The following is a 25,074-nucleotide window of genomic DNA, read 5'->3' on the forward strand; positions in this document are numbered from 1 at the left end:
GTTTGGGGCTGGCTGGGACATGGAGTGAAGTGCAGACGTGGTTGTCTGGCTCACTGGCCCTCCCAAAATGAACCCAGCTGAGGGGTCCTGTTCTCTGCACCTGCAAGCTCTGTTTTAGACCATGTTCCTGTCGTCTAACAAACCCCTGTTTTATTGGCTGGCTGAGAGTCACATCTGACTGCAGAGTTGGGGGGCAGGACCCTCTGGCTTCCCCAGGAGCCCTGCCTGGGCGGACTCGCTGTGGGAAGCGCACGGAGGGGCAGAGGAGGCTGAATGCTCCGAGGTCAGACCCAGGAAGGTGGAAGCTGTGTGAGCTGTGTGTCCTGCAAACAGGTTGCTCACAGAAAGGAGACTGCCCCAGAGTCCTGACTGGCTTCATGGGGAGCAGCTCCAGAGCATCGCCCAGGGACTCCGTGACAGGTGGCCCCGCCTCATATAGCCAGGTGAGGGGCTATGGGCATGAGGCCCAAGCACTGCCCCTCTATGGGTATTGCTAGGCAAAAGGCTCCAGCTCCAAGGTGCACACAAGCCTGCATGGAATACACCTTTGCATCACATCTCGAAGAACCACCATTCCAGGAAGTAACCGGATCTTCTCCCCACAATGCAGCTCCAGCTGCAAAAGCACTTGTGTTGACAGGTTGGCCGGCCAGCCTGATTGTGAAGGTATAAGGGTTACCGCTCCACTGAGGTCTGAAGCCAGCAGCTGGCTGATTACCCCAGCCACCGCACCTGGGAAAAGACCTGTAGCTTAACTGGCTGATCCTCAAGAGGAGGAGCAGGAAATGGATAGAGGCAGTGGTAATACCAGCCGGAGGCTGGGGGTACTGGTAGGAGGAACTGCTCCCCAGAACCAAAAGGACAGAGGGGAGACTGGGAAGTACTGTTATCCAAAAGGCTCTGAGGTAAGAGCCAGGCACTTTTGGGCCGAGGAACTGATGGCGGGTGAGGCACAGACTTGGGGAAGTTTTGATCATTGTTTTGTTGAGAAGATTTGCAATAAAAGAAAAAGAAACCACAACAACTGACCCTGCTGGGAATGACCCTCCCTGGACTCTGTGAGAAGGCTGCAGGCAGAATTGTCCCAGCAACTCCCCCTCCCCAATCCCTGCGGCTCCCCCTGCCCGCACGGCTCCCCACACAGCTCCCCCTACCTGCAGCTCCCCACACAGCTCCCCCCGCCTGTACAGCTCCCCCTGCCTAATCCCTGTGGCTCCCCCTGCCCGCACGCCTCCCCGCACAGCTCCCCCTCCCCAATCCCTGTGGCTCCCCCTGCCCGCACGCCTCCCCGCACAGCTCCCCCTCCCCAATCCCTGTGGCTCCCCCTGCCCGCACGGCTCCCCGCACAGCTCCCCCTGCCTAATCCCTGTGGCTCCCCCTGTCCGCACGCCTCCCCGCACAGCTCCCCCTCCCCAATCCCTGTGGCTCCCCCTGCCCGCACGGCTCCCCGCACAGCTCCCCCTGCCTAATCCCTGTGGCTCCCCCTGCCCGCACGCCTCCCCGCACAGCTCCCCCTCCCCAATCCCTGTGGCTCCCCCTGCCCGCACGGCTCCCCGCACAGCTCCCCCTCCCCAATCCCTGTGGCTCCCCCTGCCCTCACGGCTCCCCGCACAGCTCCCCCTGCCTAATCCCTGTGGCTCCCCCTGCCCGCACGGCTCCCCGCACAGCTCCCCCTCCCCAATCCCTGTGGCTCCCCCTGCCCTCACGGCTCCCCGCACAGCTCCCCCTGCCTAATCCCTGTGGCTCCCCCTGCCCGCACGGCTCCCCGCACAGCTCCCCCTCCCCAATCCCTGTGGCTCCCCCTGCCCTCACGGCTCCCCGCACAGCTCCCCCTGCCTAATCCCTGTGGCTCCCCCTGCCCGCACGGCTCCCCGCACAGCTCCCCCTCCCCAATCCCTGTGGCTCCCCCTGCCCTCACGGCTCCCCGCACAGCTCCCCCTGCCTAATCCCTGTGGCTCCCCCTGCCCGCACGGCTCCCCGCACAGCTCCCCCTCCCCAATCCCTGTGGCTCCCCCTGCCCGCACGGCTCCCCGCACAGCTCCCCCTGCCTAATCCCTGTGGCTCCCCCTGCCCGCACGGCTCCCCACACAGCTCCCCCTCCCCAATCCCTCTGCTTCTGCTGCGGTCCTGTTCTGGGGGGCAGTCTGGCAAGGCCAGGCCAGGCCCAGGGTGGTAGAACCCCATTGTTGTCTCCCCCTGGAAGCCATCTCAGGAACCTAGTCACTCCCATGCCAGGAGGTCACAGAACCAGTCGCTGATTACAAGGGTACTCACAGCCCAGGTGGTTGTGTTCCAGCCTCAGCACAGAGAGTGGGCTCAGGGCTGGCAGCGGGGTATAAACCCTTCCGTCGAGAGCCCTGGGCCCCTTCCAGCCAACATCTATGTGTCTCTGCCCACTGAGGGACAGGGACAGGGACTGTGTGTGTGTGCGTGCGTGCACACAACACCAGCACAACAGGCTCCGGGGCTGCTGCCATCACAGAACCTAGAGCAACTAAAATATAATCCTATGAGCTCTTGTGTGACCCCAGGTCATGGGTGACGGCTCTGGGGGCTATCAGAGTGGAGAGGATGGCCGCTGTGCCACAGACAAGAATTATGGCCCAGCGTTGAAGGGGCTAGCCTGGGACTGGGAAACCTAGGTTTACATCCCTGCTCCCTGTTAGCAAGTTGTTTGGGTTGTCTGGGCCTCATTTACAAAGCCAGGTGTCACTCAGGCTGCCTGGGTCTCTAATCAAATGCAAGGCCATTTCAAGCAGGGAGAGAGCTGCCTTCTTCCCACCCACATGCACCAGTATCCTCCGGGCCCCAGGGGTGGTCAACCCCCTGCTCCGCCCCAGCCCTTCCCCAAACCTGACCCCTTCCCCAAACCCCGCCTCTGCTCTGCCCAGCCCTGCCCGCACCCCTTCTCCCGAGCATGCCCCATCCCCACTCCTCCCCCTCTCTCCCACCACCTCCTGCATGCCGCAGAACAGCTGATCGCAGCGGGCGGGAGGCGCTGCGAGGGAGGGGGAAGAGGTGATTGGCGGGCAGACAGGAGGCACTGATGGAGGAGTGGGGGAGCTGGCTGCCAGTGGGCGCTGAACACCCACTAATTTTTTTCTGAGTGCTCCAGGGCTGGAGCATCCCCGGAGTCATCGCTTATGTTCCCACCCATCTCTCTCTATGCTGCTTCTATCTCCCGGCAGCACAGAAGTTCTCTTTGGACAACTCCCAGTCACCACGGTGTCTGAGCACCTCCTGGCTAACATGGAAACACCAACAGTCTCTCCCCGCCCCTTTGCCAGCCTACAGGAGACAGTGCTTGAGTAGTTCTCAACCACGGGTACACCTATGCCAGGGATACATGCAGGTCTTCCAGAGGTACATTAACTCATCTAGTTTTACAACAGGCCACATGAAAAGCACTAGCGAAGTCAATACAAACAAGAATTTCATACAGACAATGACTCGTTTACACTGCTCTAGATACTATATCAGTGTTTCTCAGCCTGGTGGTCGTGACTTATTTTATAAGTATAGGATAAAAATGAGAACGTAAGCAATTCTTCAGTACTAGTTTGCTGTGGCACGTGTGTATTTTTATGTCTCATTTTATAAGCAAGTAGTTTTTAAGTGAAGTGACACTTGGGGTATGCAAAACAAATCAGCCTTCTGATGGGTACAATAATTTGGAAAGGTTGAAAACCACTGGTTTGTAGATTCGGGGAGGGCAGAGCTAGAAATAAACAGTGTGCTGGGTCTGTGAAACAACAGAGAGGAAGCTAAGTCAAAGAGCTGAGTTCTGATTCAGCCTTAGGCTTGGTGGATCCCATGTCCTCCACTCTCTTTTGGGAGTGAGTTCCGCAGTGCAGGCTTTAGCCGAAGCAGTTTCAGGTCCTGTCATCCTATCAGTGTTGTTAACACTGTTTCACTAGGCTCTTTTGCACATTCTGAGGTTCCCAAAAGACATTTTGTGTCATGAGATGTAAAGAGTTGGGAGGAGGACAATGAGGTGGCTTCCCATCCAGCGATCTCTGGCTGCAGAAGTTGGAAGTACAGTAACTCTTTTCTGCCCTAGAGATGTTGATGAAGCAACATGGCCAGTGAACATGGGAAAGTTCTCTCTTCCCTTGGTGGGGGATAATTTCGCTGCTCCAGCGTAATGCAGCTGTTGTGGAAGGCCCTGGCCACAGAGGAAGAGGTGTCTCTCAGTAAGCAAGGGATGATCTCTGAGGCTTTGAGTATCAGGACAGAGACCTTGGGGAGCTGATGGAGAGAGCAGGGCATGGAATGATGTGTCCATCCAACCTGTGTGGCTAAGCAGAACAGCTGCTGTATTTTGAACCCATTGGAGCTTTTTGAGGAAGATAAAACGAGCTGCACTACTCTATCCTGGAGGCCATGAATGCGTGGATCTCCACGGCCAGGTCTATCATTTCGCCTGTCTCAAATGGAAGTGAGTGTTTTTTGCCACCATATCTATTTGAGCACCCAGTACTCCAAGGTGTCTGAAGGGGCCATATGCTGTGGATCAATTTACCAGTCCAAGGGCTGATGCTCTAAGATGGAGGTGATGTTGCAGAGAAATCAACCACCACAAAGCAGTTTCCATTTCCCTACCAACATCATCTCAGCCTTGCCTGGGTTCAGCTCAAGTCAGCTGCCCAGAAGCCAGGTGCTGGTTTTGGCAGGCTCAGAAAGCTGAATGGTGGTGCTGTTTACACTGCATGTAAAGCAGATGTAGAACTGGATGTCAACTGTCTGCCGCTGGCATTTCAGCCTTTATTGTGTCACCATCTCTTCCGACAGCTGCATACGGCACTTGAATAGTCCAGGAGAGAGGACTGAATCTTGGCAGGCTATGGCAATGGAGGACTGGCTAACCATCATGGTCGTCTGGGTTTGGCCGGAGGCAGGGCCTGAGCCATGGAATTCCCTTACCTACGGCCCAGAGGAGGCCATCTGGTGGTTTGTGAGGTCTTTGGTGAAGGATGATGGTTTCTTTAGCACTGATCATATTTTCAGACAGCTGGTAGATTCCCCACAGCCTAGGAGGTGCTGACAGCCTCTGCTAGGAGTGGTCCCAGGTGTTCTCTGCTCCCCCTTACTCTCAGGAGGGATGGGGCAGTAACAGGCAGCGGCTCCCTTTGCAGTCAGTGCTTCCATGAATGGGCCAGATTCTTGGAAAGCAGGGCCTGGAGTTTCTGGTTCTGCACCAGGTGGTGGGAAAGGGCAGCTTGGACATGGGATACCTCCTCTCATGGGCAGGGGGTATGATCTGTGACTCAGGGATGGAATTCAGCATACCCCAAGCCTATCTGGGAGCCAATGGGACAATGCAATGCCGAGGCCACAGCCTCCACACAACCTGTTAAGCCTGGGTCACCTCAAGGTTACTATTTCTGCTGGTGAGGAAGCACAGCATAACATCTGCAAAAGCCAGGTGTAAGGCTAGCAAACCACAGGGCTAAACAATTTCCTGGCGGCTGCTGTGAGCAGAAGGCAGCAGTAGTGGCAGGCCCAAGACTCAAGATAGGCTCAGCAAAGTAAGCACTAAGAGTGCCAAACAGATCCCTAGAACAGTCCCCTGACTATGCCCAGGGGAGGCCTTTCCTCCCTGCGGAAACACAGCAACCTGAGTTTGATGGCGCCCCTTAGTGCCTGGCTGAGGAAGAACACCACCTACAGAATCACCAGCACCAGGCCTGCAGCACCTACAGATTCCCTGGAAAGAGCCCATTCCAGTCTGACCAGCCCCAAACATGTTTAGCTGGCAAAACACGGAACCCAGAGCCATGGCGCTCTGGCTTCAGGGCATTCTCCAGAACAGTACCTGCATCACAGCATCCCACCATCATGAGAGAATCCTCACAGGCTGCAGCCACGAGGTCAGAGATGCAGTCAGGCAAAGGGGATGCAGGGAATGGATGAAGGGCAGCAGAGGTGGCAAAATCTGGCAGAAGGAGACAAACTGCCTTGCCTCTCTGCAAAGAGGATGCATCTCCAAAGCGTCTGTGCCATAGCCTCCCTGCTTCCTCCAGCTGGCTCTGAGCTGACTCATCCCCCCATAAATCACGCAGCTTCTCCTCCCCCTCAGGTTTAATGAACTGCCTGACTGCCTGGAGTGTCCCCGGAGCTCAGCTCTCTCCTTCCGCTGCCAAGCAACAACCCACAGGGAAACTACCTCCAAGGAGAACTGCTGCATGAAGCAGGCACTGGCTCTGCAGATGGAAAGCTTGCTCAGGTCACTGGCCTCAGCGCACATCTCTGCTGCTCCTTTCACAGACTGCAGCAGCCTCTGTGGTGGGGCATGGCAACTATTTAACAGCTACCCAGGGGAAAACACTGGGAGTCTTGCGTACTTACACCAGGGCTGAATTTTGCCCCATGAAGATAGGGAGAACACTGTACCTGGCGGAAACTGCACTGGGAACACAGGAAGGCACAACAGAATCACTTGAGCAGGGATGTAGGTAGGACACTGGGACTAACAGGTTAACTCTTGGGAAAAGGCTCACAGATGGGCAGGACCTCAGGTTTACATCTCATCTGCCAGACGCACATCCCAGAGCACAGCATCCCCTACTGCTGCAACTGCCACACAGCACTGCCTTGGAGGAAGAGTCACCCACTCCCCCTTAAAGTTCTGCAGAGATTTAAGGGGAAGGGATAGCTCAGTGGTTTGAGCACTGGCCTGCTAAACCCAGGGTTGTGAGTTCAATCCTTGAGGGGGCCATTTAGGGATCTGGGGCAAAAATTGGGGATTGGTCCTGCTTTGAGCAGGGGGTTGGACTAGATGACCTCCTGAGGTCCCTTCCAACCCTGATATTCTATTCTTCACATGCTAACCTGTTTGTGAGCTGGCCTCACCCCGAACCACAAAAGCCCCATCAGGGTCCAGTTGCCAGGAAAGGTTGCTCCCAACTGTATGTTTTCTAGCATTTTGTCATGTGTGTGTTAACATGATCAACAGGGACTCCAGCCCTTCCCTGAAAGGCAATTCCCCAGCCTGATCCATTTCCTGCCAGGGAATCTCTCATTTTCCCTTTCTTAATTCCATCCCATGTCTCCTAGTCTCCATCCCATGGTCTCTTGGGCCACTCTCACCAATCCCTCTTCCTCCTGTGGTTTAGCGTGGCCACATGTAGCTCTGTAATGACTCCTCATCTGTCAGATCCTTCAGGCCCCAGAGTGTTTCTGTGGCTCTTCTCAACACTTCCTCCACTTTGTCAGTATCTGTCTGGTAAGGAGAGTCCCAGAAATGAACTGGCCCAGAGCTCGAGAGATAGGCTGGAGGCCTCCCACTGTAGGAGGGCCAGCAAGTTGTCCCTTGTTGCAGCCCTCCACGCTTCCAGCACCCCTGGCTGGCAGAGCGCACTCACCACTGATTGCTTCACTGTTTAAGAAAGCGGGAGAGTAAATCCTTTCTCTGTACATTAGTTGATGCTAAACCTCTAAGTCAAGCTGTGGCTGGATCTGTGCTGATGTGAGCCTAAACACCATTACCAATCTGCCCCACCACACCATCTCCCAGCCAACCTGCTTTGCCCAGCCCACGCTCCCCCACCCTCTGTCCCGTTTCCCCTCCGCCAGCCTGCTCTCACCTGGCCTCTGCCCCATTATCCGATGATCCTGCACAGCCTGATCTCACCCAGCTGGGACCATTGAAATCTTCTAGTCTGAGAATTCCACCCAACGATTCGTGCCAAAGCCCATAACTTCTGAATGAACTATGGTGTGTCTTTGAGACTAACATCTAGTCTTGATTTCAAATTATCCAGTGATGGAGAATCCACCACAGCCCTTGGTTAGTTCCTCCAGTAACTAATTACCCTATTAAAAACTTGCACCTTAGTTCTGGTCTGAATTTGTCTAACTTCAGCTCCCAGACGTCGGAACTTGTCTTTTTCTGCCAGCTTACAGAGTCGACTATCAGAAACCTGATGCCAATCTGGTCGGGCAAGAAGCTTGTGCACATTGATCCAGATAAACCCTGGCCATTCCCATTGAGCAGCCTCCAGCTCCAGAGTACAATGAGTTCAGTATTACCCTGTCCAGATGGAATGGCAGGCAGGTGGCCGCTGTCAGAGACTTGGGACAGAGCCAGAGGATGCCTAAGAGCTGTGAACTCTTGCACAGCAGTAGCTGCTGTGTGTTTTGAGCCCTTAAGAAGCCTCCATGGAGATGTTGTGACATTACGCTTGCAATGAAGCTGTGGATCTGTAGCACCAGGATTCTATCAATTCTATTGTACGGTGATGAAAAGCATGAGCTGAAGATGATTGAACAGCAGCAGACTGAAGTTTTTGTTGTCTTTGTTGACTGCTCTATATCAAGTGGCAGAACAATGAGGACATGTGTCACTGGACTCAGCGACCGGAAATCAGCTCTCTCGTTTGATTTCAGCAGCTTTCGTGGTGCAGACACATCATTAGAATGGAAGACCAACAGATTAGGAAGCTGATTTACCAAGGAATGACATTCACAGTCAGCAATCACATAGTCACCAAAAGCAGGGATTTGCCATCACGACAATGACGACATCCACTCAGATAATGGTAATTTTTTAACAGAATATCAAAGGGACAGAGTCAGAAACCTAAGTATATTGTGTCAGCAGTTACCTTCATCAACTAAACTTGTGATCTCATCAAAAAAACAATACCAAGCTTGTTTAGCAAGTCTTAACGCCCATAAAACCACGTTTAGTGGCATTTATTACTCTACCTTTCCTTTGATTCTTTACTGACCACATCCCATATCCGCTTTTCCAGGATTCTGACAGGCTAATCAACCTATAGTTTCCATGGTCATCCCATTTACCCTTTTTAAATATTAGTACAACATTAGCAGCTTTTTTACAGTCCTTTGGCACTTCCCCAGTGATCCAAAACTTGTTAAAATCAACATTAACGGTTCACAGAATTTCTCAGCCAGTTCTTTTACTACTCTTGGGTACAAGTTATCTGCTCCTGCAGATTTAAAAATGTTTAACTCTAATTGCTGCAGTTTAACACCCTTCCTAGTTACTGCTGGCACAGAAAGTCTTTCATTATTATTATTTATTCATCACTGCCCATAATACACTGGGCTCCTTCCAAACCGAGCAGCAGCCCCCCCCCCCCAAGGAGCCTGCAGTCTAGAGATACAGCAAGGAGGGGGCAGGGATGGGGATAAAGGCGCTGCCTCCCATATAAAGGGCAGCAGGACGCTGGGGAGAAGAGTTCAGGAAACTCAGAAGAGACGAGAGAGGCTCCTGCCAAAAAGACTCAGAGACCAGGGGAGTTGCCCAGATAGGGAGGGCTGGGAGGAGCCGGCTGAAGCAGGGAAGACCCTGAGACACCAGGGGAGTTTGGGGCTGGGCCCAGTTTATGGCTGCAGGGCAGACTTTTGGATTCATTTCTGAACTTTAAACTAATAACCAGTCCCTAAAGAGAGCTGTGGTTACTGGACTTGTAAAAGCCTCTTTTTGTGAATTACTGAGAAATCAAGAAGGGAAACTGAGATGAGGGGCCAGCCTGCGGCCATGAGGGGTGTCCGGGGCGTTGCCAGTGGCACAGGCGGCAGGATCCAAGTGTTCCTTCTGCAGCTTCCGCAGGATCATCTGGCAATCCAGGTAGTGCAGCCGCAGGCACAGAAGGGAGGGCAGGGAAATCCCTACCAGCAGGTGGGGAAGATCCTGCTATGCTTTAATATGGGAAACCTGGACACAAGAGTGGAGGGCCCCAGCTGGCAGTGGGATCACTTGTCAGGGGCTAGGGGAAGAGACACGCCAAGGGTGGTGTGGAGGTGGAAGGGCCTGGCCATATGTTTCAAGTGTCAAGTGGTGGGGGATACCAGGAGGGTCTGCTCCTTTAAGAAGTTAAAAAAAGAAGCGGGAAAGAAGAAGAGCAACAGGCCACGTTGAGTATGTCCCCTAAGTGGCACGCTGGATGTGGCCGATGAGGATGAGGCCAGACCAACACCCCCCCAAGAGGTGTTTCAGGCGTGGGAAGGAAGGACGGACCTGCGCTAAAGATGTGGCCTAATGAGATCCAGGACCTTGGCAAAGAAAATGAGGGGGTCGTAAGCAGGAAAGATTTGGCAGGCCGCTAGTATGTTCTCGGAATTGGGCCAGCCCTCTGTGCCCGAGGCGAGAGGAGAGAGTGGGGTGGTGATGGACGCAGTAGCTCCGCCTCCTGCTCGAGAGCAGACGGATTTGGGGCTGTGGGAGAAGGACGCTAAGCCAGAGAGAGGCAGGACCAGAGCAGGGAAGCGCCTCAGGAGTGGCAGGACAGGACAGCTGGTCAGTAAAGGGGTGTAAACACAGAACTGGCAGGAGAGGAGATTAGTGGTTTGCTCTCTTTGAAGGAGACACACCAGAGGGAACGTGCTGCTTTGAAGGAGGACGTGCAGCTGGCCCTACAAGAAAGTGATGAGCTAGCCACAGATAAGCACGGCTTAGCATGGCAAATCAAAATGCTGGTGGACAAGTGGGTGGGCTTCATCTCCAAATAGGGGAGATGGAGGACATCAAGGAGCAAAAATCCAGTTGCTCCATGGCTTTGGCCAGTTGGCGGTATTGCTGTCGGCAAAACAGGCCAGCAAGGAGGGACAGAAAAAACAAAGAAGGTAGAAACTTGCCCTGTGGTTGGGGAAGGGTGAGGTTCTGTAAGGGAGTGGCCTGTCCCTTTAAGGACTGGAGGTCTGGAGCTGGCTGGCTGTGTTCAATGAGCCCTGCCTGCCATACCTGGGAGGAGATGTGGGGTTTCATTAGAACCGGCTGGGAATGGGAGCTGTCACCCTGATAAAGGGCAGCAGGGAGCGAGAGAGGTTCCTGCAGAGAAGGTTCGGAGGTCGGGGAGTTCCACCAGCTGAGAAGGGCTGGGAGGAGCTGAGATGCCAAGGGAGTCTGGGGCTGGGCCTGGCTTATGGCCGGAGAGCAGACTTTTGTTCCTTTCTGAACCTGAAGTTAATAAACTTCCATAAAGAGGCTGCTGTTATTGGACTTGCACACACCCCTTTTTGTGAGTTATGAGGACCCAAGAAGAGGCCTTGAGCACAAGGGGGGTGGGCGCCTGGGAGGAAGCCACCCCCGCAACAGCAAATGGTTGCTTTCCCATTGGCCCCACGGCTGCCCAGCTCCAGCACAGTGCCTGGATCCTCTGCTCTGTGTGGGAACCTTCCCCCCTCCAACCCACTCACATGTACGCTCACTCCATTCAGAGGGGCCTGCTGCGCTGTATTCTCCCCGGCACACACAGGGGCCTGGCTCCTCTCTCCCAGCCATGCAGGTGTGTACCTACACGAGGCCCTGCCCCCAGCTGGGGCTTACCTGAGCTCTCCCGCTCCAGCCAGGCATTAGGGATGGTGCTGGAGCCTCCCGGCTTGGGCTGGCAAACGAGCAGAGCTCTGACATGGGCACTTGTGCTTCCTCCTCTCTTCCTCCACGCCCTCTTCCCACCCCAGGCGGCCTGTGTCTCCCCTCTTCCCGCCTCCCAGCATGTCTCTCTCCCTTCATCCCACCCCCTCCACCCGTGTCCACGCCTCTTGTCGCACCCCTCGGTGCATGCACGCCTCTGCGTCCTGCCCCGCAGTGTGTGCATCTTTGTCCCCCCCCACCCCCCCCATGTGTGTCTCCCTCTCCACTCCCCCAGTGCCTCTGTCCTTTCTTCACAGCCAAGCCAGGTGGTTCTATCGGTCTCTCTTTGTCCTTTCTCCATGCCTCTCCCAACAACGTATGCTCCCCCACCCCAAGCTGTGTCTTTTCTCCGCACCCCTGCCCAGTGTACATGCTGAGGCTTTCCTTCCCCCACCCACTCCCCAGGGTGGGTCTCTCTCCCATGCCAGCCTTCTCCCCACCTCCCCACCCAGTGTCTCTCTCTCCCCGTGTCACGTGTCCCTGGTTCAGGGGTGTGCACTCCCCCCTCCCCCACCCATGTGTCCCTGGTTCATGGGTGTGCACCCCCCCCCCCCCGCCCAGGTATGTGGAGTCAGACTAGGGCCTCATGGAGGGAACTGACCCAGTTCCTGCTGTCACCGGAAGCAGAGGGGCAGGTAAACCAGCCACTGCCTGCAAAGCAACCATCCCCCAGGCCTCCCAAGGCCATCCCAACCAAGGGTACAGCTGCCCTCATTCCCCCGCCTTACCAGAGGCTTCCCTCTCTCAGCAGGCAACAGCAGCGAGGGTAACAGCAGGTCTCATCAGCACAGTCACACTCGCCCCCATTCAGCAGTGCCCAGAAATAGCTCAATCCGCTCTAATCCCACTCTGCAGCTCAGGCCTCCTCAGTGCCTGCCCCCACCCCCAGTTCAGATCAACAGCACAGGCCTCTGGCCAGGCCCCACTCTTCTCCCTGCCTGCTAGCCACCAGAACGTTCCCCCCAGCTCCTGCCACACTCCTCCCCCTGGCAATCAGACAGCCAGTTAGACGTGACATGGGCCTTTGAAAACATTGGGGCCAGATGGACAGTCCCAGAGCCTGAACCCTCCATGCGTCCCCACAGCAGGAGCAAGGCAGCAGCCGGGCAAGCCGTTCCCCCTCACACCAGCCCTGCCCTCCCTCCAGTGGCCCTTCTGCCAGTTAGAGCCAGCACTGGACGTGCACAGGAAACTGGACTGAGACCCACCCAATTCATCACACATGTAGGCCATCAGAGAGTGGGCAGGACCATGCCCCCCTTCCGCAGTTGGTGTGCCTGGCTTCAGAGTGTTCCTTACCTTGTGAGTGTCGGGCGTCTCCCTGTCTGGAGCAGTGCTGCTGGTGTCGATAGACCCGTTGGACGGCATCATGGGGAGAGGGGGAGGCTGAGAAGTTTTGCTTTTTTTAAAATAAAATAAACTTTAAAAGTTCAAACTTTAAAAACAAGAAAAAAAGTTTAAAAACTGCCCCAGCAGCAATGCCCCGAGCCTTCCTTCCGTCCGTCCGTCCCCTCCTGCCACCTGTGGGGGAAACACAGAGAAGGGCGCAGGGTGAGGCCTGGAACACCATCGCACACGGCACCCGCAGGCACCAGCTTCAAGCGGCCTCGCCCCCAGCCAGGGACAATTATTAACACGCCGCAGCCTTGACTCAGCTGGGCAGGGGCCCCTTTCCCCCAGCTCCGCCGCCCCACCAGGGTCCCCGCCACCCTGACACCATACTAGCCGGCTCCTCCAGACTCCAAAGGAGAGCCCCCTCGCCCCTCCCTGGCCCCCCGTCAATCCCAAACTCCTGTCCAGGGGCACAGAGTCATCGTCGTCCGTCCCCCCTCCCCGTCCCAGACAGATGCTGGTCCCCCTCCCCCAGCAGGGGCTGCCCACTGCAGCCAAGCACCTGTTGCTATGGAAAATGCTGCCTGCATTAGCCATGGCCGGGGCTGCTGTTGCCTTTGGCACCAGAGCTGCAAATTGTTTCTAGAGCTTTCCAGCCGCAGCTCGTTTCCAGCCAGGAGGGTGGGGGGCTGCTGGGCAGGCAGGGCTGCTGCTTCTAGAACAGAAACTTAAAACCCAGACAATTCTTGTGCCTCTCCCCCACTACAGGCAGGCTGTGGCCTGGGGGGCTGCAGGGAGCGGCCTCTCCCTCCACCTCTCCCCTCCCCACACCTCTGCTCTGTGCAGAGGCCAGGGGGCTGGGTGTCCCCCACAATCAGCCTCTTCCTCTCTGCCCCCCACCCCACACCTCTGCTCTGTGCAGAGGCCAGGGGGCTGGGTGTAGGCAGGAACCAGCCTCTCCCTCTCTGTGCTCCCCACCTCTGTGCAGAGGCCAGAGCCTGGGTGTCCGCTGCACTCAGCCTCTCCCTCCCTGTCTGTCTCCGTTCCCGCACCAGCACCTCTGCTCTGTGCAGAGGCCAGGGAGCTGGGTTAGAGGCAGGAACCAGCCTCTCCCTTCCTGTCCGCCCCCCACCCCCACACATACACACACACACACCTCTGCTCTGTGCAGAGGCCAGGGGGCCAGGCATCCCCTGCAATCAGCTTCCCCCTCCCTGTCTGTCCATTGTCCACACCCACACCCTTGCACATACACACCTCTGCTCTGTGCAGAGGCCATGGGGCTGGGCGCCCCTTGCAATCAGCCTCCCCCTCCCTGCCTCTTCATCCTTAGTAGGAATCTGGGACCAACACTTGGGAGCTGTTTCCCCACTACTGGGAGGTTTGAGCACCACGGAACATTCTCTGCAGCCTGAACAAGCAGGGCACCGTCTGGAACAGACCCACCTCTCCTGGGCTGCCCCACCTTCAGCCATACGTCTCCCCTGTGTCTCCAACAACTGTCCCAGCCCCATCTCCCCCTCACTTCCAGACTCATGGGACATGCAAGCTACAATCAATCACCACCTCAAGTTCCTCTATTTCCCCTGGGCTTCCAGCTTCTCCACTCCACCGAAAGATCTCACCAGGGTCTCCTTCAACCTCCTCTTCTGGTCCATTCCCAGAGCTCCACCCCTTCCTCACCCACCTTGCCCTCGCTGCTGCTTTTCACACTGCTGAGCACACTCCTTCTTGACACCTGGGGCTTCCCAGACTCCCTCTCCCCTGGTTCATCTCTGACCATTGCTTCAGGGCTCTCTCTGTCTCCACTCTCCCTCAAGTCTCTTAGGTGCTGCCTCTTCTCCTTTCACCCCTCCTTCTGGGCGAGCTCATCCACTCACATAGTTTCAACTACCATCTTCACCCCAAAGAGCCACCTCTCCACTCCAGACCTGTGTCCCTTTGTCCCAGCCTGATGTCAGCTCAAATGTACCATGGCCAAACTGAGCTCCTGTTCCTTCCTCCCACAGTCTGTCAGCATGGACACTGTCGCCAAAAGGCCAAGGGCGCCCACCCTAACCAACTCCACGGCTGCCTTTGTGCCCATGCTGACGCTGATTCACGTAGGGTGACTGAGACAATAAAGACAGCTTCCCTAGCCATCCATTGGCTGAGACTCCCCTCTCTGCCCCTGTGCTATGCCCCCAAGAGGATCCCCTTCTCTCCAGAAATGGATCCCTTTCCATAGCCTCCCCTACTGGGGCTGCAGGGCCCCCACTGGTGATCCATGTGGCTCAGCAGCTGGGTCTGCACTCTGTTCCCTGCCATGCTCCTCCCCCACAATATCCTTCTTCCCCAGCTCTGCTCACACCCACCCCTCACTCTGTCACAGCAAGTCCTGTGGGGTTTGGAGGGAGCAGAGGGAACAGGAATCTGGTAGCCAAGGGACTAGCTCCCAGCTTCGCTCCTCCTACTGCCTCCTGCCTCAGCAGACAGCGTACCTGGGGGTTGCTGGAAAGAAGTATGGCAGCAGGGGAGGAAACCAGAAGGGAGCTAGGCTATGAGTACAGAATGAGCCCATGACCCACACCTGGATTGCTGGCTGGGACTCAGTGGAACCAAGATGTGGATATGGGGTCATGGCCCAGAGGAGAAGCAGAGATCTTTTGGGAGCTCAGAGGAGACTCTCAGCTGGTGAGCTAGAGAGGTTGGCCAGGCAAGGGAGCTGTCAAAGAGGTCAGTGCAACAACTGCCCTCAGTAAACTGAGATGTGACCCCCTGTACATTTTGGGGTGACATTGCAATGCCTCTTGCCTTCCTGAGGAGCAGGTGACGCACTCATGTGTGCAACCCGGTGTTTTTCAAGCAACCGGGAGGCAGGAAAACCGGTGTAAGCTTCCCAAGCAGACAAGACCAAAAAGAGCCCTTCTCACCAGCTATTTGTCATCCCCTTCCAAACCCTGCATGACTCCTTATTGACTCACCCTTGCCAAATTCCAGGTGCTTCCCTGCCCCCTCGAATAGCATCAGCCTCCAATGCCCATTCTCAGCATCCCCCACACCTCTGCCCCTTACACCTAGAGTGTGCTCCCCGAGCTCAGCCTGAAGCTCCATCTCTGCTGTGCTGCCTCTGGGCGACACGCTGTGCTAGAGGAGTGCCCGGGGGACTGTTCAAACCTCCCAATGCTGCGTGTGTGTTGTGCCCTGCCCCCTACTTGCTGCATCTCTACACTGTGGGCTCCTTGAGGTGGAGAGCACCCCTGCTGCTTGGTTTGAGCAGCGCCAGTTGGATGCAGACACCCCGCAGGCAATCCAGCTTCTCAGTCAGGGTGTCTCATCCCTCTGGCCTAGCACCCCCAGGCAATCCAGGTCCTTGGCCAGAGTCTCATGATCCCCAGGGCCCTGCCCCCCATGCTATCTGACTCCCTTGCCAGGGTCTCAACCCTCTCTGGACCTCCATTTCCACACAGTCCAGCTCCACTGTAGGGGTCTTGTGCCCCTTGGGGCCCCTCACCACAGAACACATTCTCCTCTGGTGGGTCTCCCACTCTGTGGGCCCCAGCTGAGCTGCTGGCAACGTTCGCATGGATTTCCAAGTAAGCCTCCCCAAACCCATATGAAACGGCTCTGTCAGCCACTTCTCCCCCCAGATGCAGGGAGCTCTGCCATTAGAAAGGCGTTCCAACACACACATCAGGCCAGCAAATAGCTCAGCACTGCCAGCCAGCCCCCACCCCAGGTCATCCCCAATGTCCCAGAGAAATGGCTCGCTCAGAGCAGCACGCAGCTCCACTCTGAAAAATAGCCAGTTCTCAGGCTTTGATTCGCTTCCAGCAAACATGGTCTCCAAATGCACTAAAAATAGTCGGGCTGCGTAAGAAACACCAGGCAGATGGGGAATATGCAAGGGGGAGCACTGGGAACAACCAGCAATGAAAGCCTCCTCCCCGCCCCCATCCCTCAACAGCCTCACCAACTAACCTCTCCCTTTGCCCTCTGCTGAGCTTTAAATAAAGACAAACACTCTTTTTCAAAGTGAGCCACTGTCCCTCCATTACAGCGGAGTGCAAACACCCCTCTTTCCCCTAGTAACCACAAGCTGCGGCTGTGAGCCCCGTGAGGGAGTGGACTCCCTGTCCAAACAGCGAGGGATCCTGCATCTCTGTCTAAAGGTCCACACAATGTTCCTTACCTCTAAACGTGCAAAGAAACACGACTGAAGCAGGCTACACACATTCAGTGTGGAACCTGTGGCCCATTCACAGCAGCCTTGCCTTGGTCCCAAGCTCTCTGAATAACCTTACCCAAGTCAGTGAGCTCCTCCACTGCTCCCACAACAAGAGCTCGCTCTCCTGATGGCAGCACGCACTTCTCCTCCTGTGCGCTAGCACCCAGATTATTACTGGAGCATCACTAGCAAAGGCTGAGCAGAAGCTTGCAAACTGGAAGAGTTTCACCCAGTTAATACAGCAGGTCTCAAAGCTTGATCTCAAATTAATCCTCTCCTTGCCACCTGCTTGGCTCTCCCACTCACGCACCAGCGCCTGCCTTTGAAGTGTAGGGAAGGACTCTGTCTGCACGTTCCTCTGCTCCTGTATTTAACAGCTCAGTCTGACCTTACAACTGAAGGCAAGTGGGGAAGAAAATTTACCGCACTTCTCCCACAAGGCAGAGCTTGTATGGGACCTGCCAGTCACTCCCACTGACGGCAGAGTCGTTTAAAGTGGGTTACCTTCTATGATGCACACGGTGCTGACAAACCAGGGTTTATTAAGGACTCCTCAAGTCCTGCTGTCAGGGTGCTTCAGCCTGATCGCATGCTGGGAACTCGCAGAGACCTAACAGGCATTTTATTTCAAGTCATTTCAAAGAGGAGCGCTCAGGAGCCTCCTGCTCCAGCTATTAATAATGAGGGCAAGCCTCATCCCGAAGACCAGGGCCCCAAGGCCCTTTCAGAGACACACATGCAGCGTGCACAGATCGCTGAAATGCAGCCACCTCCAGACTATGTTTACAAATACACAAAAACAACAAGGAGTCTGGTGGCACCTTAAAGACTAATAGATTTATTTGAGCCTAAGCTTTCATGGGTCTTTAAGGTGCCTCCTTGTTGTTTTTGTGGATACAGACTAACACGGCTACCCCCTGATACAAATACACACACAGTCCTCCCTTGGTAGCTGCTTCTTCGCTCTGACACTACATGCAGAATTTGAGGTATGCCAGCGTGCAGTTACCTTACCCAAGCCAGCACTTGGCCATGACACAGAGGTGACACCCAGCCCAGCGACTTTTAATGACCACAAAGACCGGAGCTTCACTCCTCACGTGAAAGACAGCACCTCTGCTAACACAGTGCACGTCACACCTACCTGGCACCGTGGTGCAGCACAGACATGGGGGATAAGGGCCACCTAGCGCTTAGACGGGTGCATTTTGCACCTGTAAAAATAGGGGGCTTTCCAGGGGGCTGTGAGGAATCATTAGGGAAACTGTCCAAAGCACTTGAAACATGACAAGTGTTGCAAAGTGTGATTATTGTTACTTTGAGTCACCAACACCCCCTGTGACAGCACAGTCCCTCCTTCCCCACCCCCAACCTGGAGCATTAGTTCAGAATTGACTCAGGAACAAGAGACACCTACTGAGCCACCAACAACCATCCCGCAGTCCCTAAATCACACCTGGGCATTAGCTGAGCACTGACTCAGCGAGACGAATGCTAACTACTTTGAGTCACTACCACCCCCTCCACTGCAGCGTTCACTGAGTCTTGACTCAGAGGCAAGAGTGGTACCTAGTGGTGCCCTCATTTTTAAGGTCTGGCTTGACAAAGTCCTGGCTGGGATGATTAGTCGGGGCTTGGTCCTGCTTTGAGCAGGGGGTGGGACTAGGTGACCTCCCGAGGTCCCTTCCAGCCCTGATCTTCTGTGACTCTACCCGGAGTCGGCACCTACTGCACCTGAGCTTTCCTTGGAGGTCTCCCAGGCAAGCAGCAAACAAATCCATCCCTCCTTAAAACCAGAAGTCAGCAAACAAAATGGCCTCAACAACTAAATGATGCTGCAAACCACAACTCTTGACATTCAGAAAAGAAGGCAATTGGGAGAGAGAGTCTCTCTTTCCACTACAACAAGGCTGATAAGAGAAAGCTCTACAGAAAAAATCATAGCCATATTTGTCAAAAATGTTCAGGGCTAATGGTTTAGAAGTGATAGCGTCACCTATGCTATTACTCCCAACAGATGGCAGTAATAAATTCATTGTCATGGATAAGAAAAGTATTGGCTTGATCCAGTTAAACACACTTAGCTCATTAGAAACTTCTATGGTCAGATATTTTGCTTATTATTCAAAATTACAAGTCTGTGTTAGGCAAAGGAGTCAAAATCTCTATTTGTATTTGGCTATTACCTTCACAGAGTGCTATATGAAACTTGATACTATACCCAACAAAAACAGATCATCAACTCTGCCAAGTGCTGGGGTCAGTGACAGCACACACTTCAGGTGAAAATACACAGAAAAACAGGTATGTTGGAGGGAATGGATAGTTCTCAGCAACAGACTAGACGGAAAGGAGAAGGATACGGCAAAGGTCCCAAAACTAGCCCGACAGAAAGTTATTCTACACAACAAGACTTTCTTTTCTCCTGTACTGTAACCTAAGTAGTCAAGATCCTCTCCTACACTGTAAACATAATAATGTAAAGTTATGCATCTAGGAAGAAGGAATGCAGGCCATCGCTACAGAATGGGAGAATATATTCTGGAAAACAGGGACTGAAAAGCATTTAGGGACCACAGTGCACAAGCAACTGAACACTGTGATGGTGAACAGTGTGAACTCCCAGTGTGATGCTGAGGCAAACAGAGCTAATGTCATCTGGAGGGTAGGGCAGGGAGGTGATTTCACATGTGTACAACACCATTGAGACCAATGCTGGAATACTGCACACAGTTCTGGTATCTACGTTTTAAAAAGGATGCTGAACAATTTGAAAGAATGTAGGAAAGAGCCACAAAAATTATTAGAGGGTGAACGAGAACACCCTGCAGTGAGAGACTTAGAGAGCTCAATCTGGTTAGCAAAAGAGGTCAGTTGATTACAGGGTATAAGTGCTTTCACAGGGAGACAATATTGGGTACTAAAGGGCTCTTCACACTACCTGAGAAAAGCAAAACAAGAACTGGAGGCGGGAAACTGAAGCCAAGTAAATTCAAATGAGAAATAAGGCACTATTTTTAAGAGTGAGGGGGATTAGGGAAGTGGTGGATTCTGTCTCTCTTGATGGCTTCCAATCTGACGTCTTTATTGAAGGTATCTGCTTTTTACCCAAACACAAGTCACTGGGCTCAGCACACAGGGAGGTATCTGAGTGAAATTCAATGGCCAGACTAGTTGATCAGACCTTAAACTCTATGAATCTACGAAACATTTGCTTCACATGTCCCTGGAAGTCTCCCAGCCCTCCCCCACCCACCCCAACACTAACGGAATGGCTGCTAGAGAAGTTTCTGGTTAGTAGGTCAAGAAGACCTTCATTTAAAAAACTAAACAGCCTAAAATCTACAAGAAAATTCAGGAACAACTTGGTCCCAAACTCTACTATTTGTTCTCTAGAAAACTGCACTCAGAAGTATGAAACATTTCACTGTTTACATGTAGCTAATTCTGTTCAACCCCCACATGAAACACATGCCATACATCAAAACAGCCGACTCCACATGGAAAATTAAACACACTCATCAGGGTAATAAAGAGCATCACTGTGCCAGTTCACTTTCCTTTTCAGTTCTGCCACAGGCTCAAAGAAGCCCAGAGCAGAAAGCAGGGCACCCCTTTCTGTTACATCATCACCAATACACGAGAATTGCAGCCAGATCTACTTTCTACCATTGACCTTAGCTGTTCGGAGACACTCAAGGGATTTATAAGTGAAACCTCTCAAACTGTTCTCAAGCATGCACTAAGAAGATTAGGAGAACCGTAGACTGAGCAAAGCAGGGATGCTGTAGGTTAGAAGAACCCCAATTGTAACAAAGGACAAGGAAAAAGCCAGCCCATGGTTTGGTATAAGTGTGGGGAGATGCTAGCACGGAAGCAATCAAGCAGTGATGCATAATTGTGAAGTGATATTTTTAGGACTATGCAGAATGAATGTTAAATCACCTGAGGTTCCCGGAGTTGCTGCCCAGAAGCAGAGCTTCACGTATCCGTTGTGTAAAATATCAAAAACAAACAAAATACAGTAAGCAATGGGAGGTGCTATGGTGAAAGGGGTGGTGCCCACCCTCAAAAATAATTTGCAAAGCAGGATCAAATTAGTGGATTCTGCCAACTTTTTAAAAGCAAACATCCCTCCAGGGTTTTACCCAGCCCGTTTTCCTGAGAATGAAGTTAGGAACTAAATCATTTTGGCTCTGCTTTCACTCCAACCAACCCAGAGAGATGTTTTTAAGACACTTATAAATTTAGAGATTATTTAAGCAGCTAAGGAAACATTGTTTGGACTCTAATCCCACTGCCACTCTACTATAGACCTGCTTGCAAGCCCTTAGTCAACTGTTATATATGGGTATCCATTATTTCCTAGAGATGTTTGTGGACATTTCATTTTAAGAAAAAAGACTCCTGCTAGGAAGTTTCGAGCTGACTCAGCATGAAAGGCTATTGCATGTGTGAAGAGTTATTGAGAGCAGTTACTAAACACAAAAAGGTCAATTCCTCTTCCATTATTGTCAAGAACTTCACAGCCACTGGATTTGAAGAATTTGCTTACAAATTTCCAGGCCTTCTCCTTCCATAGGATTTTAGACAGAAACCTCGCCTCTCTAAATGGTACTCCAGGCCCGTATAAGCAGCGAAGTTAAAAATATACACATATGTACAGCACTGTGTGTTTTCAAAGCCTAGGCTCTCCAAAGGTTACTGGGCTGCAAGCCGTTCACCAAAACATAGCCACTGACCTCTTGGTTTATTTCTGCAATCATCCACTTAGCAAAGCAATGCAAATATAGTAAAACCAACCATTGTGATGCCATCTACACAGCACAAAGGGAAGAAAAAAAGAGGAACTAGGCTAAGAGGAAAATTTCACTTGCTCAAAGACACACACACACTCAAACACTGAAAAAAAGGCATCACTAACTTGAACTTATCTCATTAATAAACATAAAAAGAGACAGCTAGGGAAGTCTGTGGTAACTGTACACATCATAAGCAGATACAGATCTTTTAGGCCTCAATTCCAAGCCATGAAGAACCCTTTCTTTCTCCATATAGATTTTTGCATTGTACTTACAGAAGGAAACAGGTCAATGGATGAAAACTAGCACAATCAATACAAAAGATGAACTTCGCTCCTGTATGTATGAGACCAAACTACCCAGCCTCTAATGACTTACAGTTTGATTTTCCCATTCTAGCTGGACATCTGACTATTCTTCGCCAGCAAAATCATCAGGCAGAAAATAAACCAGACAGTCCTACAAACACTCAAAACCGTGAATTTATAGATGGGGCTTCAAAGTGGATCTTTAGTGCATTTCCCAATATTTCTGCATAACGGCACCCCCCTTAAACAAGTTTCCTGGAGATTAAACAGCATGCCAACTTCCCCCCCTTTGCCCCAATCCTGGACCGAGAGCTTTCAGAGGCTAAAGGTAGCAGTGCTCCCTCCCCCAGCAGGGCAAGCGTTTGATAATGATCATTCTGAAATGACTGTGTATAAGAAAAAGAATCTCCATGCAGATCCCATAGGAGTTTGTCCCTCCCAAGTGACAGATGAGAGCGCAAGAGAAACAGACACACGCACGGGCGCACACACACACAGATGGGCAGGCTAAGTCAATGACACTTGTGTGCAGGGAATGAGTAACATGCACATCTCAGCTGCCAGCCTGCCTTGCAAAACCTCTCTAGCCTTCTTGTGTTTGGAGGGAGCTGCAAAACCCTTGTCACAATACAGGCAGCCCAGCCTTGCCGATGAGGATGGAAAAGAGGGAGGGAGGCCATTTCCAAATAAAAAGACAAGAGAACTTGGGGTGGGGGGGGGAAATAGAGATTTTCACAGTGTCTTCTCCCCCCACACACCGCCAGCCAGATCCCAGCCCAAAGGCTGGAGAAAAGAGAGCCCCGGGGGGAGGGGATGGGGCCTGGCCCTCTGCCAGGCCCAGGATGATAAACCAGCCAAGCAGGCAATGCAGGGAAGAAAGAGGCACAGGCAGGAGGGAAGGGAGCGAGTTTTAGAAGGGCTAATTTGTGGGGCTGATTAAATGGCCCCACGGAGGCAATTCCCCTGCAGTGAGTGTGTATGTGCTGGGGAGGGGGCCAGAACCACGATGCAGCCTCCCTCCTTCCCCCAAATCCCAGCTGTGATGCCTTGCCCTTCATCAGTGCAGATGCAAAGCGTTCAAGGACACGTCTGCACCCAGCTCTTCACAGGGAGGAGAGCCCAGCTTCATTGGGGGCTGTGAACCACCCTGGCTCCTCCAAATCCAGCCAGGGACGCAGCACCTTCCTCTGCCCCTTGCAGGGTCTCTGTCCCACTAACACTTCCCTGGGGTTGGGCTTGATGATGGGATGGAGGGAAAGAATCCTCCCTTCTCTTCCCCCCCTCCTCCCCCCCCAAAAAAACAACCACCACCCTTACAGTGCACCATACCCTCCCTGGCCTGCCCTCAGTATCTGGTGGGGGAGAGGGGGCAGGTTTCCTCCCATCCCCTCAGCAAAGCTCCAGAGCAAGAGGATGCTGCTAGCAGAGCCTGGGGAATGACCCCTCCCTGCACCCCGGTCCTGGCCCTCGGCAGGCACAATCCAACAGCAGAGCAGCAACTCCCGCCCAAACTCAAGGGGTTTCCTACCTTCCACACACATAGATCAAGCCACAGGTAGGGGTGCACAGGGACCCGCTCCCCAGGGATGGATTCCTCTCCCAGCAGATCAGAGCAATTCCCCCCATCCCTACCCTCAACCAGTGCCTTACACCCCTGCAGCTTGTCTGCAGAACCGCCTTATCTCCTCCCATCCTGACTCCCTGACAGGACCCCCCCAGGCTGCAGCCTGTGTCCTAAAGCCCCCTTCTCTGGAGGGCACAGGACAGCAAGGGGGAGGGGGGAACAGCGAGAGAAGAAGGGTCATGCCAGGCTGCCATTTTTCCTGCTTCTCTGCTTTGCCCTCCATACCACCCTCCTGCAAACCCGGCTCTACATTCCACTTCACAGAAGGGTTTGAGGGAGGGGGAGGGGGATTATTTCCTTGCCCTGGAACCGTGCCCACCCTTCTCCTCCCCCATCTTATTTTTGTACAAAACCCAATGCACGGCTGAAAAAAAATAATACCCGGGAGCAATGCACTGCAGCCGAGACACGTCTGCAAACGTACGTGAAATAAAGGAAACCCCCACACAGAAGAGGGGATCTGGGTGCCCCCCCCAATATTCAATGCAAAAGCTGTATCTCCACCTCAGGGGATAGAGTTGACGGCTCATTAATTGATCAGGGAGCTATCTCCCCCCACAGCCCCCCGGGGATCACAAGTTCGTGTGCCCCCCGTGTACGCAAATCGGGGAGTCTGGGTGCAAGGCAAGGGGGTAGCCCCTGAGTACCAACCGCTTTTCCCCCCATCGATCTGTGGGCAGTGGGGTCGGGGGCACCCGAACTTGGGAGGAGGAAGGGGCACCGACTGCCGAGAAAGCAAGGGGGGGCCAATGCAACATCTAGGGCAGATTTCTTTGCAGGCACATAAAATGCAACAAGCGGGGGGGGGGGGGGAAGGGGGGGCTGCGGCGCATGGCCCATGCAGCCCAGGGAGGGGGCGGCTGCCGCTGGTGCGGGCTCTGCCCGCTCCCCGTGCCCGGGTGCCAAGCCCCCAGCTCCGTGCCCGCTTGCCCCCATGGCACCGCCCCCACCCGGGGGCGGAGAAGGGGAGGATCGGCCCTGGGGAAGCGGCCCCCCCCCGCCGCCTGGGGCCCTCTCCTACCTCGGCCAGTCCCGGGCCTGGACCTCCCCCGGGAGCCGCCGCCGCCGCCGCTCCCGCCGCCGCGCTCCCCCTCTCCGCCGCCGCCTCCTGCCCTGCCCGGCGCGGCCTCCGCCCGCAGCTCCGCCGCCTCCACTGCAGCACTGAGCCGCACAGCCCCCGCCCGCGGAGCCCGAGCCACCGCGCGCCTCCCGCGCGGCCCTAGCGCCCGGCGGCCCGCCCGCGCCCGCCGCGCCGGGGACCCCGCCCCAGCTGCGGCCCACGCCCGGCCCCCCCGGGGACCCGCTCACCGAGCCCGGCCCCCACACAGGGGCCCCCCACAGGGCCCCCCGGGGACCCGCTCACCGAGCCCGGCCCCCACACAGGGGCCCCCCACAGGGCCCCCCGGGGACCCGCTCAC

The 25,074-nt window shown here is 54.3% G+C and overlaps 1 protein-coding gene across 5 annotated transcripts in view; it reads right to left on the minus strand.

Annotated features, from left to right (window-relative positions):
- Positions 1-24,827, minus strand: part of DNMT3A (DNA methyltransferase 3 alpha) — a 267,504-nt gene extending 242,677 nt beyond the window's left edge. For 4 of the 5 annotated variants that reach the window (XM_073335457.2, XM_073335456.2, XM_073335455.2 and 1 more), the window contains exons 1-2: positions 24,678-24,825; positions 12,683-12,904 (exon numbers count right to left, since the gene is read on the minus strand). In XM_073335457.2, the coding sequence (XP_073191558.1) occupies positions 12,683-12,754 (72 nt within the window). In that variant the 5' untranslated portion in view covers positions 12,755-12,904; positions 24,678-24,825. Of the gene's footprint in view, positions 1-12,682; positions 12,905-24,677 lie in introns of all 5 variants that reach the window. The other variant, XM_073335459.2, reaches the window with a different exon arrangement.
- Between the last annotated feature and the right edge of the window lie 247 nt (positions 24,828-25,074).

The sequence above is a fragment of the Lepidochelys kempii genome, chromosome 3 (genome assembly GCF_965140285.1).
Source record: "Lepidochelys kempii isolate rLepKem1 chromosome 3, rLepKem1.hap1, whole genome shotgun sequence".
NCBI classification, from domain to species: Eukaryota; Metazoa; Chordata; order Testudines; family Cheloniidae; genus Lepidochelys; species Lepidochelys kempii.